This window comes from Megalobrama amblycephala, linkage group LG8 (genome assembly GCF_018812025.1).
Source record: "Megalobrama amblycephala isolate DHTTF-2021 linkage group LG8, ASM1881202v1, whole genome shotgun sequence".
Classification (NCBI taxonomy): Eukaryota; Metazoa; Chordata; class Actinopteri; order Cypriniformes; family Xenocyprididae; genus Megalobrama; species Megalobrama amblycephala.
The window spans coordinates 29101411-29120910 of record NC_063051.1 but is presented as its reverse complement, the minus strand read 5'-3'; the positions used below and the strand labels follow the sequence as shown (position 1 = coordinate 29120910).

At 36.6% G+C, this 19500-nt stretch overlaps 1 protein-coding gene across 1 annotated transcript; it reads right to left on the bottom strand.

Annotated features, from left to right (window-relative positions):
* Positions 1 to 840: 840 nt before the first annotated feature.
* Positions 841 to 19499, bottom strand: tbx19 (T-box transcription factor 19). Its single transcript, XM_048200434.1, has 8 exons — positions 17739 to 19499; positions 12552 to 12816; positions 9677 to 9811; positions 7595 to 7656; positions 5738 to 5799; positions 5391 to 5597; positions 4453 to 4588; positions 841 to 4297 (listed from the first exon to the last, which is right to left on the bottom strand). The coding sequence occupies exons 1-8, from the start codon at positions 17966 to 17968 to the stop codon at positions 4060 to 4062; spliced, it is 1335 nt and encodes a 444-aa protein (XP_048056391.1). The 5' UTR covers positions 17969 to 19499; the 3' UTR covers positions 841 to 4059.
* Position 19500: the final 1 nt, after the last annotated feature.

Below are 19500 nucleotides of genomic sequence, written 5' to 3'. Positions count from 1 at the left end.
GCCGTTCCACACCCGTAAGACCTTCGTTAATCTTCGGAACACAAATTAAGATATTTTAGTTGAAATCCGATGGCTCAGTGAGGCTTGCATAGGGAGCAATGACATTTCCCCTCTCAAGATCCATAAAGGTACTAAAACACATCAGTTCATGTGAGTACAGTGGTTCAATACTAATATTATAAAGTGACGAGAATATTTTTGGTGCGCCAAAAAAACAAAATAACAACTTACATAGTGATGGCTGATTTCAAAATTCTGCTTCAGGAAGCATCGGAGCACAATGTATCAGTGTGTCGAATCTGCTGTTCGGAGCACCAAAGTCACATGATTTCAGCAGTTTTGCTGTTTGACACGCGATCCGAATCATGATTCGACACGCTGATTCATTTATGCTCCGATGCTTCCTGAAGCAGTGTTTTGAAATCGGCCATCACTAAATAAGTCGTTATTTTGTTTTTTTTGATGCTCCAAAAATATTCTCTTCTCTTTATAATATTAATATTGAACCACTGTACTCACATGAACTGATTTAAATATGTTTTTAATACCTTTATGGATCTTGAGAGAGGAAATGTCATTGCTCCCTACGGAGGCCTCACGGAGCCATCGGATTTCAACTAAAATATCTTAATTTGTGTTCCGAAGATTAATGAAGGTCTTACGGATGTGGAACAACATGAGGGTCTATTAATGCATCATGTTTCCTTCTGGAGCATCAGTGAATGTTTGAACCTTTTTTAATAGTTGTGTTTGAGTCCCTCAGTCGTCCTCAGTGTAAAAAGACAGATCTCAAAATCTGACACTGCTGTAAAGGGTTCAAATATGCAAACGATGGTGGAAAACTGAAGAATCTGCAGGACGTGGAGGATTTTTCTGAAGAACAGAGCTCAGTTTAACTGCTCAGGACAAACAAGAGACTCATGAACAACCATCACAAAACAAAACAAACAGTCGTGGATCATTCCAGTAACCATACACAGTATGAAGAATCAATGGTTCACATACTTATGAAGGGTTATTTTAATAAATTCAGCTGATTTTTTTGTCTTGTGGATTATATGTAAACATCTTTTATGTAAAATATCTTACTCAGGACAGCACTAAATAAAAAATAACATGCATTTTGTATTATCTCCCTTATTTTGTTAAAATTATTAACATTTTCACAGATTCTGCAAGTGGTTCACATACTTTTTCTTGCAACTGTGGCCTCATAGTGAATGTTTATGAGCAGGAGAGTAACCGTATTCATCCGCACAGTCATGCAGAGCCGAAGCACATGTTTTTCCGCAAAATGCATGCGGTTTTATTTTTTAACTGCAAGAGAGCCAAAAGTTACATAGTGTACCTTTAAAATAAGATTTGCCATTACAGACCATAAGGACTAATATGAAACAAGTTACTGTTGGAAAATAAAAATATTATAGATTGAGGGACCAAGAAAATAGAATTCAGAATTTCTTAGTCCTTTCTGAGGCTGTTTAGACACTGTGTATGTGTCTTTATGAGAGAGGTGAGCTTTTGTGTGTGTGTGTGTGTGTGTATGAGAGAGAGAGAGAGTCTACTGCATGCCCATAGTGGTCTAAACTCATGCCAAGGCCCCATTCACTGGACAGCCGTCATTATTTTTTACACTCATGTGAAAACAACAGAGTGGTCCACTCCACCAGCACAATTAAAATAACATTTTCAAGAGTGGAAAAATATGATGGGGGGAATAATTTCCTTCTCTTTATGCAGCATTTTAAAACTACAGATAAGTGAGGCATGCTTTTGGAAGAAGCAGAGCTATGTGTGTAGTTAGTCGTGTGAATGTAACTGTAATGTGTTTATGTTTTTTTTTTGCCTGTGAAAGTGTGAATGCAATGAATATCTATGTGTGTGTGTGTGTGTGTGTGTGTGTGTGAGAGAGCGAGAGAGAGAAAAAAAAGAGATTGTGAATGAACGTGTTTGCAGTTGTGTGCTCAATCGGAGGTAAAAAGTCTAGGTAAGAGCGAAAGCACTGTGCCTGCCAAAAACTGCCTTGTTCCACATGCCAAAGTGTTTTAACTGATTAACTAGAGTAATCATTTATTCTGGGGCCTAATTGTCGAATTTTACCTCAGTTGAAGTTGTATTAAGCTCTCTGTATGAGTCAGTCCAATCAGATGTTCTGAGTTCAGATAACAGCTTTGAACTTTTGACCGCACTGTTGTACAAATATACAAATGGACTGTGAAGAGAAATAAAATATAAAGATTTGGGGTAAGTCAGATATATTTTTTAATTAATTCTTCAGCAATGATGCATTAAATATATCAAAAGATTCAAATAATTGCTGTTCTTTTGAACTTTCTATTTATCAAGGAATCCTAAAACGTAATCAGGTTTCCATGAAAATGTTAAGCAAAACCACTGTTTTCAACACTGATAAGAAGAAGAATTGTTTCTTGAGTTCCAAATCAGCATATTAGAATGAAGTCTGAAGGATCATGTGACACTAAAGTCTGGAGTAATGATGCTGAAAATTCAGCTTTACCATCACAGAAGTAAATTATATTTTAAAATAGACAATTTCAAAAACGGAAATAAATCTTACTGACCCCAAACTTTTGAACAGAGGTGTACATTTACAGTTATATGACAGATGTTTTTATCCCAATTTTTTTTTTAGCAGTATGTGAATTGAACCCATGACCTTGGTGTTGTTAGATGATCACTAACTTGATGACAGCATTCACACTAAAGCTTTTCTCAGATCCATTGTAATGACTTGTAACATGTCAAATTATGATTTATGACAGAAGACTGCCAAGCACATACACTGAAAGCACAAAAATGTCCCCCTTTTCTATTATAATGGATGGGCATCAATCGGAACAGGGCAATAGAGTGCAGCAGTCGGCTTCCGGAAGTAGAATCTACATTCATTTTCTCTAAAGGAAAATTGATTTTTAACGATAACTTATAAACCTTTAAAGACAGCCCTACTGTGAGCTCCGAGGTTTGTTAATCGATGATATTTGCTTCTGTTGAACCATCAGCCTGCATTATTTCAACTTAAAATAACTGTGTTTAACATTGGAATTGGTGGTGAAAAGCTGGGCGGTATGACTACATCGTGGCAGTGTATCATTAGAGATTTCGCTAGAGTATATCGCGGGATGTAAATATTTAAGCATAGCACAGCACTGTTGATACTTTAGAGTGATGTCACATGAACGAGACAGAGCAGGATGTGCTTGATGTTAAAAAGAGTTAAAGGGATAGGGAAAGGGAATGTTGTGGTAATCAGTAGGGTGAGTAAGCGATGACAACATTTTCATTTGTGGTGAACTATCCCTTTAAGCGTCTAAGTTGTGAAAAATATATATATTATATATACATGCATACATACAAATATTTAAGTATTTTCAGAGTGTAGGGAGACTGACTCGATTATGTTTTTCACAGTGCTTCGTGGGGGTGGGCGGGGCTAATGAGCTATTTTGGTGTGTTTTGATTGTTGTGACTCTCTGATTGGTGGAATTTTCTGTACAGCATCATGGGTAATAGCGGTGGGCTATATAACCAATCTTATTTCACGATATGAGAAATTTTATTTCATGATAACGATGCATATTATGATATATAGTTACGATATGACGCGGCTTTCTGTGCACACGTGTCAGTCAGAGCGAGCACTATTTTTTGCAATAAATTTAAAATATATTGTTTATATATAAAATCAACATTTTTAAATGAGTAATTTGATTATGCTGTTTGCAATGCTTATGGGATTGTAGTTCTTTCCCTCAAATCCATTACATGCACAGTCTTATACCTTTGTATTTTTGTCAACACTTTTTTTGCTTTCAAATCAAAGTTTGTAATGTTATGATTCACCTCATAGCTTGTTGGCGTGGTTCATGGCTCATAACGCTTTAATCCTTATGGGAGAAATGAATGGAAAAATTACTTCCGGAACCAACGGCACTGAAAAGGTGGTGCACTTTTGCACTCTATTAGCACTTCAAAACCTGCTGTACACTTCAAATATCATGTATGTACACCTGTTTCTTTGCAGTTTAATGAGATCACTCAAAATGAGTGGGTGGTGACAGAAGACCAGCTCACCCCGCCTACCCTAATGTGATTAGCTTGATCTACACCGTTCTCGGAGCTGGTTGGTCCGTGGCTCTGCAGTAAGGAGCAGGGTGATGTAGAAGTGGAGCCACCATCTGCAGGCTCCTCCTGGCTGTGTGTGGTGCTCACAATGCCCCCTGGAGGGCTGGATGATACAGTGCAACTGCTCACAGTCCACAGGCATGGATACTGACTGAAAATCACAGATGAACAAACAGAACTTTGTGAAACACTTTACTTCAGGTTTGTATGTAAAACTGCTTTACTTTACCTTATTGTTTGACATACTGTCATACTTAATAAGGCTTAAATGACTCATCTGTATATAAAGTCAGGTCTCTTTCTGACCTGCTGGCTCCGGGTGAGTTCGGAGCAGGCGGCATAGACAGCATCGCAGCAGGACCAGGAGGAGACACACCTGTCCAGCTCTCGTGACCGGAGAACATCTGCACAGCACCTGGACTCAGATTCTCAGACAGAGACACTTCAAAGAAAAACAAAACAATTAAAATGAGTTAGGAACGAGAAAACTGACGTCACAGGGGTTTTGCCAGTGGATACAGATATAATAGTAGTTTTATATCTATGTTATATAATGTAATACCATGTAATATAATATAATATATAATACAAAACCAAAAGGCAGCACAAAATCTCATTTCAACCCTTTTGATGAAAGGCTATGTTATTTTTAATTTTGCTATTTTACTTGAATATCAACATTTGTGAGATTTAGTTAGTTAAAACAGTTTCTGTGTCTCTGGAAAATAGTGATCAATGACATTATTTTATGTTGAATATAAAAGTTCTCTGTGTCTGTTAATGAGGGATTTGCAGACTTGGGTAAAAGTTAAATTATAGTTTTTATTTTAAAGTAAAAAGATAAAATTAGACACTTCGGGTAAAACTTAGGGATTCAGTATTTTACATTAATGACACTTTAAAAATATATAAATATTAATAAGATTAACATCTTTTTTTATATACTTTTCCCCCATCTTCCCTTAATATACCTAATAATATACAATAAATACAAAACTTGGAAATATAGTGCATATATCTACAAACTTGAATCTTGAATCACTTTCATTATATGGAAATGATTTTTCAACTTTTCTCCTTTCATGTTCCAGGAGGAAGAGGAAAATCATACAGGTTTGGAACGACATGATGGTGAGTAAATAATTACATAATTTTTCAATTTTAGATTAATTTGTTCCCTTAATACAAATAGCGCAGTGGTCTGTAGCTATTGCTGAGATATGATTCAGATTGTGATGTGTTACCTGAGTTATGGCCACGGTGGTGGTGGTGATGATGATGATGATGGCGGGGCAGGTAGGGCGATGGGTACGGAGCTGCTCGGTGCCCGTGCAAACTAGGTACTGGGTAGTGTTTGTACCCATGGTGGGGAGTAAGCGGTAAACCTCCTGGGTACGGAAAGTTGCCACCACTAGAACACAGAGTGTCTGGGTTTGATATGAACCATCCGCCTGCAAAGCAACAAATGAACACCAATATGCTTCACATAACACTGTTAACATAATGCAACAAATATTTCTTAAACATGTCTATAAATCAGACAAAAACATTAGTTTTGCCAACATTAAGAAACCGGAAAATGATCACTAACAGTGTGGTATGCCCACATGCTGGTTTTCAGCTGGAGGTTCAAGATGATTCTTAGGATGGCTCCTATGGAGAGAAAAAGTTTTGTGCATGAGACAAATCTCAAATGAAAAACTAACCTATCAAAACCATTCATATCCATAAATCAGTCACAAACACCATCTTTCAAAAGTTTGGGGGCTGGTTTTTTTTTTATGTTTTTGAAAGAAGTATTTTATGCTCACCTAAACTGCATTTATTTGATCAAAATACAGTAAAATAATATTTTACAATTCAAATCAACTTTCATTGTCACATGATCCTTCAGAAATCGTTCTAATATGCTCAAGAAACATTTCTTCTTATTATTATTATTAGTTGAAAAGGGTCGTGCTGCTTAATATTTTTCTTGTATTTTTTTGCTGTAAGTTAACATTATAATAGAGTATATATAATAATAGAGTCATTATTGATCAATTTAATTAATGTTTTCTCCAAGTATTAAAGAAAATCTTACCGACCCCAAACTTTTGAATTGTATAGTGTATGCAAAAAAGTTTTTTTTTTTCTTTTCACTATTTATATTCTTTTCAGGCGAATCATGTGACACCCTAGTTTATGGACTGTGGTGGAAAATCATTTTTATTATCATGAAGTCTACTGTAATGCAAAATATGTAAATAAAATATATTATTTAAATTGAAAAGTTTTATATTTCAAAGTAGTATTTTTGTTGTGTTGCCGTTAATTACTGCTTTACATTAAAAAAAAAATCATTAGCTGTGTCCCAAATGATGCACTTATACACTATGTCCTTGTGCACTATATGCTCAAATGTGTTGTGGATGAATTTTATGAGGTTATTTTGTCATTCACCGTTGGAATCTGATAGCCCCTCCCCCTCCGCTACGTAATTAAAGCTGCGGCAGTTAAGTGCATAAAGTGTCCAACATTCCACACTTTCAGTGTGTTTGAAACCGAATACTTCCCTACTATATAGTATGTAAAAAACAGTATGCCAAAAGAGTAGTATTTGAAAAACAGTAGGCGAAAAGTCCCTGAATGACCTACTAATTCTGCCGAGATTCTAAAGTGTGCATTCGATGGACACTTTATCTCATGAGGCCACGGGAGGGGATTTATGAATGGAAGTGAAGTGACTCGCACTATTTATACTACAAAACGGCATAGAATAGTGCATAAGTATGCAAACTGGGACTCACCTGTTGTATTATAGTAATGAAAGTCACCAATGAGAATAATAATGGGAATTACAAATTATAGTAATAATAATAATTTGGGGCTGGAATTTTTCTTTTACAATTGTCATGAATGTAATGCAATGCAAAATATGCAAATGGTCCTAAAATATGTATTCATTATATATTCATATTATATATGTGTACATTTTCTTTATAGTTTCTTTTTCTTTCTTTTCTTTTGATTTTTGGAGTTAAAGATGTTTATGAGATTCTTCAAATGTACAGAGTACAGAGTGAGTCTCATTTAAGTAGGAGTGTTGTACCTCTGCTCCAGTGAAGTTATGACTACATTTACTGGAGTACAATTATTCAGCGCTCGTTCCACCGACATTGTTGTGTAATATCTCACACATTCTTCACTGTAGCCGCTTAAAATCTCTCACTCTCACTTCACACTGCCTCTCCAACAAGCTCCTTTACTCACACACTCACTCGATTCAAAGCATAAACGTTTAATAATTGGTCGCTAATCACGGCTGATTTCGCACAGTCATGCTAGCTTGACTAGCACTAATGCCTGCTATGATATTATGAGTTGAAATACGCATTGTTAAATTGGTGAGAAAACTTATCTTCTGACACTGACGATGTTTGTTTGATGTCATTTAAATAAATTGTACCTTTCCTTTGCATCGAGGAAAGCTTTGGCAAACGGATTGTGTTTTATCTTCAGTGCAGTTATCTGTGAAGGGAAGGAGACCAGAGGATTGTGAGGATAAAACATTTATACACCAGAGGTCATATATTTTCATCTATTAATATAATATTTTTTAATTATTTGATATACTATTATATTTTGCTTTTAGCAAAACACCTTTTACCTTTAAAGGTAAAGTTCACCCAGCAAGATTTTCCACTGAAAAACAACTTAGGGGCCGTTTACACAACACCGTTTTTAACTAAAAATGAAAATCGTTTTATGTCTTTTGTCCGTTCATTTACACGACAACAGCGTTTGAGGCCTGAAAATGCAAACATTTGAAAACGTGATTCAAAGTGCAAGTTTTTGAAAACAATACCATTATTGTCTCCATGTTAACTACAAAAACGTGACTGTGAAAATGGTGCATATTACATGTTCAGTCTATAGCCACGTAGTGTTTCTGTACAAAGTGACATCGCCAACTACTGGCCTGGCAGCATAATACAGCGTTTTAATCATTTTCATGGATCCGCATGAACGGGGATCGTTTTGACAACGTTGTCGTCTGTATGCAAAAAATGCAAAGGAAAAACTTTTCTGTTTTTAGTACATTGTTGTAGTATAAACATACCCTTAAAGGGTTAGTTCACCCAAAAATGAAAATTCTGTCATTAATTACTCACCCTCATGTCGTTCTACACCCGTAAGTCCTTCGTTCATCTTCAGAACACAAATTAAGATATTTTCATAAAATCCGATGGCTCAATGAGGCCTGCATTGCCAGCAAGACAATTAACACTTCAAGGCCAGAAAGCTACTAAAGACGAGACAAGAATAATTTTTGTGCACCAAAAAAACAAATAACAACTTCATTCAACAATATCTAGTGATGGCAGATTTCAAAACACTGCTTCATGAAGTTCTGAAGCTTTACGGATCTTTTGTTTCGAATCAGTGGTTCGGAGCGTGTATCAAACTGTCTAAGTCACGCCCCCGAGTGGTGAACCAATGAAATTTCAAAACACTTATGATGTAACGAAACCTTATTTACTGAAATCACATGACTTTGGCAGTTTGATACACGCTCTGAACCACTGATTCGAAACAAAAGATTCGTAAAGCTTCGAAGCTTCATGAAGCAGTGTTTTGAAATCGCCCATCACTAGATATTGTGGAATAAAGTCGTTATTAGTTTTTTTGGCACACAAAAAGTATTCTTGTTGCTTCATAACATTAAGGTTGAACCACTGTAGTCACATGAACTGTTTTAAATATGTCTTTAGTAGCTTTCTGGGCATTGAAAGTGTTAATTATCTTGCTGGCAATGCTGGCCTCACTGAGCCATCGGATTTTATCAAAAATATCTTAATTTTGTGTTCTGAAGATGAACGAAGGTCTTACGGGTGTGGAACGACATGAGGGTGAGTAATTAATGACAGAATTTTCATTTTTGGGTGAACTAACCCTTTAAAATAGACCTATTATGCTCAAAATCTTAATTTTGTTTTCAGGGTCTAGGTTTTTTTGTGCTTGAATGCTCAAAAAACACATTATTTTTCTGATATTTTACATTATTACAGCATCTTTCTTTCAGTGTGCTCTGTTTGGCTGTACCAGTGTTGTGATTGGTCAACCTCTTTGAGTGTTTTTGGGAAATGTTTTACTATTAAAGCAACTTAACCAGGCCTCGTACCCATTTTTTTTGCATATGCCTTGGGCAGGAATTATTTAAATGAGGGATCCTGTAACATATATGTTCCCAGAATAAAAACAAAACACTACAATGGAGGTGTTTCAGGGAGCTCAGAAGCAGTGTGCACTAACTCCCTTTGAAGTGACTTTCTGCTTTGTGATTTCGGAGACCTTTGGAGAGTTTGTCATTATTTATTTTCACTTCTCAGTAAAGAGCAGCATAAACATCCTGCCTAACCGCACTTTTCAAGGTATACGGAAGAAATGTGTCTGTCCTTTGGAACAACATGACAGTGAATAAATCATTTTTGGGTGAACTATCCCTTTAAGCATGTTTATCCTAAATGTTTGGTGAAGATGCTCTGACCTCCTCATTCTGGTAGGCAGTTACAGCGATGAACTGAGTGTCTGCGAAAGAGATGTTGGTCACCATCCTGTGGCTGCCTCCTACACGAACAATGTGAATTTGAGGTTCGTATTTATGGAGAGAATTCAGCATGATCTGGACCAGGAAATCAGAACAGAAGACAAAAGGAAAGTTAGAAAGAAATTGGTTCTTTACAGGAGGATAGTGTGTAAGGTAGCATACAAATGTAGGTCCATACTGCACCCGTATATAAATATTTTTTAGACTGAATTTTACTGAATTCAAAAAGAGGTATCAAACAAAGGATGTAAAATTGCAAATAGATTTTGTAAAATGTAAAGAAGAATTAAAACAGACTGAAGTCCAGTGCAATTCATACAACTGCTGTAAATGGGTATAATATATACATACAGCAAAAGGTAACACTTTATTTTGATGGTCCACTTTAGACATTCTACTAACTATAAGTAACTTTGCAACTATATGTCAACTATCAGTCATTAGAGTGTTAATAGACTGTCTGTTTAATATCTGCTAACACTTTAAACCTTGATTCTCCCCAACAGACATTCTACTGACTAAGTAACTTTGCAAGTGCATGTCAACTTTTTCTACTAACCTGGGCAGCGTTTCCCAAAAGCATCGTAAGCTTAAGTTGATCGTAGCTCCATTGAAACCAATGAAGCTACGATCAACTTCGGCTTACGATGCTTTTGTTTTAAAATTTATTCCTGTGATGGCCGATGAATTTTCAGCATCATTACTCCAGTCTTCAGTGTCACATGATCCTTCAGAAATCATTCTAATATGCTGATTTGCTGCTCAAGAAACATTTCCTATTATTACAAAAGCTGAAAACAGTTTTTGCTCCTTAATATTTTTGTGGAAAGCATGATACAAAACGATTCAAAAGTTTGTGGTAAGAAAGAAAGAAAGAAAGAAAGAAAGAAAGAAAGAAAGATACATTTATTTTATTCAGCAAGGATGCATTAAATTGATCAAAAGTGAGAGTAAAGACATTTATAATGTTACAAAAGATTTCTATTTCAAATAAATGCTGTTCATTGAACTTTCTTATCAAAGAGTCCTGAAAAAATGCAGTTTCCACAAAAACATTAAGCATCAACCACTGTTTTCAACATTGATGATTATAAGAACATTATTACTAATTGAGCACCAATAATAATTGAACACAAAATCAGCATATTAGAATGATTTCTGAAGGATCATGTGACACTGAAGACTGGAGGAATGATGCTGAAAATATTTCTGTATTATTACAGCAGTTATATAAATTGTATTGAATTTCGTTCCATTTATATTTTCTTTGTAAGTTACCTGAAAGTTTGCCATAAAACAGTGGCTATTTTGTAGTGCTGTATGGCAAAATTAAAATTAGTTTGATAGCCGTTTATTATTTTGACAGTACTGAATGTAAGAGCAATATGTCTAATCAGATTAGAAATCATATATTATTCATGTCATAACACTGGGATGTAGCCAATGTAATTCAAATGCCAGTTGCACTTTATTTTACAGTACATGCACTTTTAATGTATTACAGTGTACTTATCAAGAAAGTACATGGGTCAAGATTAGGTTTAGGTTCAGAACTAGTACCTAGTTATTACCCAGTTATTGTAATTACTACAATAAGTATATAGCATGTACATGCGAAAGATGACTGTAAAATAAAGTGCTACCCAAATTCCAACTCATCAGTTGGAACTTTTGAGTGAATAATTCTGATCACTACATATTGCAAAGTTTTTATATTTACACACCGCATTGTCTAAATACAAAATTCTTCGAATGACTGCAGTGACCATGTCAAGCATGAATAAAGCTATCGACTGAATTCTGAGAAACAGACAGGCGGAATGAGAGTGAAAAGCTGATATTTTTTTACTCTAATTGGTAGATTACAATGACTGATGAGGGGCAGGTACTCATCTGCATGGCTCCAGGGGACATAAAGGGCTTTGTGTGCTTTTCTCTCCCCGCTGCCTTTTTTAATATGTTGCCTTTTTGAACATCTAAGGACTGATGGCTAAATTAATTTTGCATAGAAAAAAACAGAGGTAATTACCATAATGTACAACTAACCACAGCAATTATTTCATTTAGAGCTGGTTCTCTCTCATCGTCCTCTCCGCTGCCAGCTCTGCGTTTAAAAACCCCGGTAAATAGGGAACAGGCAGGAATACAGGAGAAGAGGATGGGGTGGCGGGGAGGCTGCAGGGGAGGGGTCATGTAAATACCAATAATAATTTGGTGGCGGAGTCATACTCGAATGGAGCGGGCTGGAGCACCTCGCAGCGGCCCCGCTGAAAGCCAGGATGGCTAGCTGAAGTAGACCACTCTCTGTCTGAACGGCAGGAAGTGCATTAAACGAGAAAAGTGGCAATTAAGAGCTGTTTATTCCTGTTTACATGCAGTCCCTGCTGAACAAAGGGGCTCCATAGGTGAAGTGGATGCCGAGGAGAGCACTAATTGTATAAATGCACACTTGAAATTTCCCCGTGGCAGCGCACAGGGTGATTAAAGGCAGGCCAAGACTCCTAAAAGCTACAGAGAGGCCTGTTTGGACACACAAGAGACCTGAGAGGCTACTCAAGATTGCAGAACAGGCCACGTACAGCATTACACACCTGCGCAACATAAGCGTTACGTGTATGCATAATGTGCAGGGGGTCTTTGTTTCTGTAGATTTTAATACAGGGAACATATGTCAATTTGACAGCATGCATGACTGAGAGAGAGTAGAGGAGAACGGCAAACTTATGGCTAAAGACAGGCTGGAGTAGGAACTTATTTTAGCCATTAAGCTATTTCATTCAGTACATATGTCTTCTATGTGTCAGAGTTTCTTCACCTGGCCGCCTCCGTTGAGTTTGTTGGTCAGTTTGACTTTGTTGAAGGACACCGGAGCTTTCATCCAGTGGGCACCGAAGTTGGGGGAGTCGGGGTGTATGTAGACGCAGCTGTGAGTGTGAGGCTCGGGTTTGCCCGCAGGGACCCACTCGCCATTTACGTATTTCCAGCGGTGGCCGTCTGCAGGGCTGAAGTCCAACAGGAACGAATACATGGCGTTGGGATCCAGACCCGTCACGCTGACCTTCAGGACTGGAAACATCCTCCTACAAAGGAGGAATTATGACAGAAATATTGCTTAAAAATTATCTCCTGTACACTCTTAACATAAAGGTTATTCATTGGCATTAATATAGTTCAATTAAGAAACTTTTAAAGGGACAGTTCACTCAAAAATGAAAATTCTGTCATCATTTATACTCACCCTCAAGTTGTTCCAAGCCTGTATTAATTTCTTTCTTCTGCTGAACAAAAACTAAGATATTTTGAAGAATATGGGTAACCAAACAGTTTGTGGACCCCATTGACTTCCATAGTATGGGAAAAATACTATGGAAGTCAATGGGGACCATCAACTGTTTGGATACTGACATTCAAAATATCTTCTTTTGTGTTGTCAGTTTGACAGCAAGCATGATTGAATCTACATTTTACAACCTTTCCATCGCACAAAAGATTCTTTATAGTGAAAAAAAAAAGGGTCTTTAGATGATTAAAATGTGCTTTACACTAAAAAAAAAAAAAAAAGGAACTTCATTGAAAGGTTCTTAAAGGGATAGTTCACCCAAAAATTATAATTATCCCATGATTTACTCACCCTCTAGCCATCTTATGTGTATATGACTATCTTCTTCCAGATGAACACAATCGAAGATATATTTAAAAATATCCTTAGTCCTCGCAGTGGTTCCCAAACTGGGGTAGGCGTACCCCTGGGGTACGTGAGGTGACAAAAGGAGGTACGCGAAAAAAATGCTGAGTAGTTCATTTAATTCTACCTTAAAATAATATTAAAACCGAGCATGTTTTTCTAACTGCCAAAATGCCGTAAACCCAGTACATTTAATCAAATTACCTCATCATTTGCAGTCAAAAATGACTGATTGCGTGCAGTCTGCTGCCTTAAATCGCGCTAAATTACTGCCGTTCTCCACAATGCACCTTTGTAAAAGTGGGGACTTAGCACTTACTCACATGAAGAACAAATAGACACATATAGTGGATTAATTTCGATTTAAGACTCGAACTTTCTCCGATACAAAAACATACCTTGTTGTGTGAGTTCTTGTATTTAACGATGATAACGAGCAAGAACGAAATTGTTCCCAAATATCCACATGACTGCAAACGTGACATTATAAAACAGGTCAAAAAACAAAACATACATTTTAAACACAGTACTGTAAGTATTTGCTCTATTTTGCAATGAAATAATAGCTCTAACGAAAACCACAACTACAACACACGTCTGTGTTTCGCGAACAATTCTGCGGCTTTGAACGAATCGTGAGAGTCAGTGATTCAATGATTCATTCACAGCCACTTGCTTCGTTACTGAATGAATGACTTGATGACTCACTCATAAAAACAGTGACTTGCTGCCACCTACTGGCAGTTTTAGTTTAATATTTAAAAGTTTTATTTAGTTTTACCATCATTGCATATTTCTTTATTGAACATTATTTATTTTATAGTTTATAAAATATGCACTGGAAAATCAATTTAGGGGGCAAATATTGTCCCTTAATGGTAAAGGTGTGACTGCAGTCTAAGTGGAAGAGAGGGGGTATGCAGAAGGATGGTAATCCCTTCAGGGGGTACTCCAAGCTAAAAAGTTTGGGAACCACTGCTCCAAGGTTTATAATAGTTGTGAATGGGGGGCCGCTGTTTTGAAGTAAAAAATACTGCATCCATCCATAAAAAAGTAATCCATACGACTACAGTGGGTTAATAAAGGCCTTCTGAAATGAAGCGATGCATTTTTTTTAAAGAAAAATATCCATATTTAAAACTTTATAAATTCAAATAACTAGCTTCCGGCAGACAACCCTACGCAGAATGCGTGATTTGCAGCGGAAGAGTATACTCAAAGTCCCTTTAGGACAAGTCATTTCACTCGGCGGCCATCTTTGAAACGCCTCTCGGGCATCCTGGGCATCCTGCAATCTCTTTGAATGGGGAACATCAAATTCTCCAAAACTGTTTGCCAACCTTACGATTAAATTTCATATTTGAAATCACCACCGAAATCTAACAACAACCGGCTCATAAATTTAGTTTCTAAACGCTCGAATCATGACAAAAAAACTAAACTATTTTTCAGGCTGGATCAAGCTAATGCGCATGCGCAGACCTAAATGCGCGTCTCTTCGGAGGCGCGCGTCTCACTGTTTCTATAGACCTTATATAGCCCCGCCCCTTTTCAGCGTTGCGCTCGTTGTCTTTTGACTTCCGGTTTGTATTTCCACAGCGATATTACATTTATGAATGAACTGCTCGTTTTAAAATCTTCCCGATCTACTGACATTTGTTAAGAGATCTGCTTTAAACATAACAATGCTCATGATAACTTTCATTAACTCTACAACAAGTAAATCCACTTAACCAACTAATTATTATTTGACAGCGATGCCATAGAAATGTACAGAGCTACCGCAAAACGGAAGTTCAAAGACAATTTTATAAAGATGGCGGCGCGCTTGTTTCTCTGGTAAATAAAGGTGCGTTCACGCGGCCTCGTAATTCCTGTAGTTACGAGATTCTAGCTTGTAAAAAGCGTTCACGTCCTCGTAGAGCTCGTAATTACAGCTTGTAAGCTGGGAGTTTTCTGAAAGCTCCCAGATGTACCACGTGGCCGCGCTGTACCACCTGACCGCTGTAGATTCATTTAGGCGTCGATAGTGCTGCCATGGAAACGCATAATTCCCAGTTCAAGGACCAAAAGGACGTGAACAGCTCCGAATATAACGTCACGTGTTGTCATTTCAAGATTCCGGTAAGTGACGCGATGACTTTACCAGTCGGCGATTGGCTCTTATTTAGAAGGCGGGACTTATTCCGCCATATTGCGCGTTACATTTTCTCCCATTCAAAACAATACGAGTGACACGTCTTTACTTTGTCCTGACGCACAACGTAATGACGAACGCGGAGGCGCAGAGGATAGACCAAAACAAATCACCGCTCACTCATTATAAGAATAAAACAAGATTTTTTAAAGAGATATGTTGGAGGATTTTGATATAAGAGAAGAGGAGCTTAAATTTGTCACACAGCCAACATTTGTTTGCACTGCGAGAGGCGTCTAGCTTACGCTACTCCTACATCATACATCGCGTCAGAGGATTACTCATTTGTCGCGAGTCGATTTGCGCATTCTGCATACGGTTGTCCACAGGAAACTAATTATTTGAACTAAAGTTTTAAATATAGATATTTTTCTTATAAAAAAGCACGCTTCACTTCAGAAGACCTTTATTAACCCAACGGAGTAGTATGGATTATTTTTTATTATGGATGGATGCATTATTTTTTTACTTCAAAACGCGGGTTCCAGTGTTGTTTTGGATCTAACTGGCTTTCACTGCATGGACAAAAATACTTCAACACATCATCTCTTTTGTTCTGCATACAGAAGAAAGAAACCCATACAGGTTTGGAATGACATGAGGGCGAGTAAACGATGACAGAATTTTAACTATCACTTTAAGACGAAAATCTTAATAAATCTGTCCAAAAGCTGTCACACACTCACATCCGTGATTAAAAAGTTATCCCCCAACAATGATTCACACTGCCTGCCAAAACTCTACGAGCAGTTACAAGCATAAACTTCACGAGAGGTTGGACGCTAGTCATTTTCCACTTTTTTTCCCCCCCATGATTATTTTTTATGGATGAGAACAAGTTTAAGAGGGGCTGCAAATGGAAGGACACCCACCTGCAGAGCTGACCTGTAACTACTGAATGAGTTGGTCAAGTCACCCTTCAGCTTAACAACACCACAACAAGCCTTTTCAATTAAATTAATCTGCCTGTTCCAAAAAAACATCAAAAACAGCACCATGTGCCAATACCAGCAACACAAAATAATAAACCTGCTTAGAGATGACAAGGCATTTGATAGAAAGACAGATATAAAACTGGAAGCAGATAACTAGAGAGAAATAGTTTGATCAATGCAAAATGTAATGAGAATCCTTACAATAAAAATCCTTATAACAATAAAAATACCAGAACTACAACTGATATTAACATTTTCAAAATTGTTTTTAAAGTTTTAAGTTCAAACTAAGACATTGACTGTTATAATCTTTATTCTTTATATACCATTCAAGAAGCAATATTGCAGTAAATTTTTATATGTGCAGTATTTGGACACTTAAGTCACAATTAAAAAAATGTCCTAATGTCATTGTATTAGATAGAAGAAAAAAAAAAGATGATTAAAAGTCAATTTCAACAAGTGTTTTTGCATTACTTTAACTCATTAAAATAATTAGGCAACATTCGTTCAACTCTATTAATAAGTCAGTTTAATATAATTTAAGTTGAAATAACTTGTACAGCCAATTTGAATATACTTAAAAATGCAAGGCATCAACAGATTTTTTTTTTTTTACAGTGCAAGCTATAAAAAAAAAACTATAAAAAATGTGGCATCTGCAAACTTTTTTTTCCAGAACTAACTTTACTGAGGCATTGTTACAATTACTTTTAAGCAACTGAACCCAAAGTTATTTTTACTGGATGTGTAGTCTCCAGAGCGACAACCAGAAAGTTTACATTTTTTCTTCATTTTGAACAGTATAAATATTGTTTTATCACTTAAAACCTTTTTCTTTTGCTTGAGTGCTTGTACTATCTTCTTTTAAAATGTTTTAGAGAAAGATGAGAACAAATATATAATTATGATATTTTGTTAAACACTGCAGAGACTTGATGAATCATACATTTCTGTGACTTCACATTATTAAAAAATCGGATTAGAAATTAAAGTATAATTTAAAAAAAACAAATTAAATATATAAGTATAAACAATTAGAACGTATGGATTTTCTTCATAAGTTCAAGTAAACTTCACAAACCTATTTTCTAACCTATTCTTTGCTAAATAAATGTATTAATTAATATAAACAAACACCACTGCCTTATCAAAATCTTTTCCAATGTTGGTCTCGTGTCTCACCTGCCGTTCTTCGTCACAATCATCTCATTGGTGACTTCTTTGAATTTCCTCCAGAGTTCAGCATCTTCCAGGGTGACTTTGAGCTGTTTCTCAGTGGGGTCTCCCTTCTCTCGCCCGGCCTGTAACTCGCTCTCCACGACGCTCAGCAGTCTGGTGATGCAGCAGTCGTTGCTGCCCCGACCACCGGTCACCGCACCGCCGCCGCTCCTCAGCTCTTCCTCCACCTTCATGAGTGACGGTTCTCACGCGCTTCCAAGTGGAAAAAAACTGTATTTTAACTTTAACTCACTATAATTTATGAGAAGATTTAGACCTAACAACTTGTGGACGGCATCAGTCATAAAAGAAAAAGAACTCTCTTTAGTACTATGGCAGTGGGTGTACTCTTGATCTGCACCTTCAGCTCACTGCGACACCTGTTCTTATGACCGGGGGACAAACCTGCAGTCACGTGGGTTTGCTCTAATTAAGTGATTCATTCACAACCCTTTTATTTTCCATTTCAAAACCCGTTCTAATGTTCAAGATTATTTCCAGTCTTCACTTTTATGTTTAGGCAACGTTATAATGTTGCAAATTGCAGAAAAGTTCAAACGAAACTTCTGACAGGCAAAATATTTCATAGAGAAAAACAATAAAAAAACATGATGTCTAAAAGAAATATTAAATCACGCGCCATATGTGTTTTAGGCCTATTGCAAATATATAAACGACTTTTTTTTTTTTTTTTTTGTCAAAACAACTCGCTGTTTCTTTTCAGAACCACGGACAGCTCGTACAGGACGTGTGTGTGTGTTTTAGAGATAAACTCCTGGGCGTAATCTTAAATTCACAGTTTATAGACCCATCAGGTCTATTAAAAGAACTTTAGGCTACTTTAAATTGTAAATGTATTAATGAAGTGATGTAGACCAGTTATTTTAATACATAATATTTTTCAAAAATGGCTTGAATACAGCTTATTTTTTATTATGGCCATGTTTCCAATTTCTCGAGAAAAAAAAACAAACAAAAAACAACATTTGAATTTTTTTGTGGGGCTTAAAACTGTCCGGATTTTTTTTTAAAAAGTGCTTAAATTTTGACCTTTTTATTATTATTAAAAGGCATGTTTAGCTTAGATTAATAACCTTATGCGATCATCTACGTGCATAATTTCTGTAAAAAAAAAAAAAAAAAAAAATTTATCAAATGTTTTTCAAAAAACGAAAATCACGTGGATTTTTTATCTTAAACATTGAAGCATGTGCTAATATACAGTTAGCCTATTTAAACAGACAAGCATTCGGTCTCTTTCGCAGCCTACTAAAAATACGTAGGCTAAATCAGCATATTTCCTTAAAAATTGAAGTTAACGAACGACCTACACTTCATTTTGCTTATACTGCAGTCGGACTGGTATGAAACATCAGAACATCCACTGTGATTCACGAGACGGACTCCTGTGTGACGCCGCAGATAAGGGCATACTGTCAAAGAGCTTATAGTATTGTACAAGCCATGTGGAGCATAAATAAAATACTGGATGTTCTCTGCAGCGAACGGGAATGAACGGAAACTCGATCCAGCGACCGGCGCTCTAATCACAGAGCCGCGCGCATGGAGATTAGAGGATTCAAAGAGTTTAAATCCGAAAAAAAGAGTCTCATTAGCGGGGAATCCTCCTGCATATCAAACATCAGAAAATCAACCCTCTGACCTTTCACTAGCAGAGATGAGTTACGCACATCACTGAACTTTAACTTATAAAAGTCTTATTATG

Bases quoted from the DNA above. Each gene is read 5' to 3' on its own strand.
- tbx19 (XM_048200434.1), bottom strand. From the start codon at position 17,968: ATGAAGGTGGAGGAAGAGCTGAGGAGCGGCGGCGGTGCGGTGACCGGT. The intron at 12,817-17,738 runs GTGAGACACGAG...CCTCCTTTGTAG, and splicing joins ATTGTGACGAAGAACGGCAG to GAGGATGTTTCCAGTCCTGA. The intron at 5,800-7,594 runs GTACAATTTATT...TTCTCTCCATAG, and splicing joins TTCCTCGATGCAAAGGAAAG to GAGCCATCCTAAGAATCATC.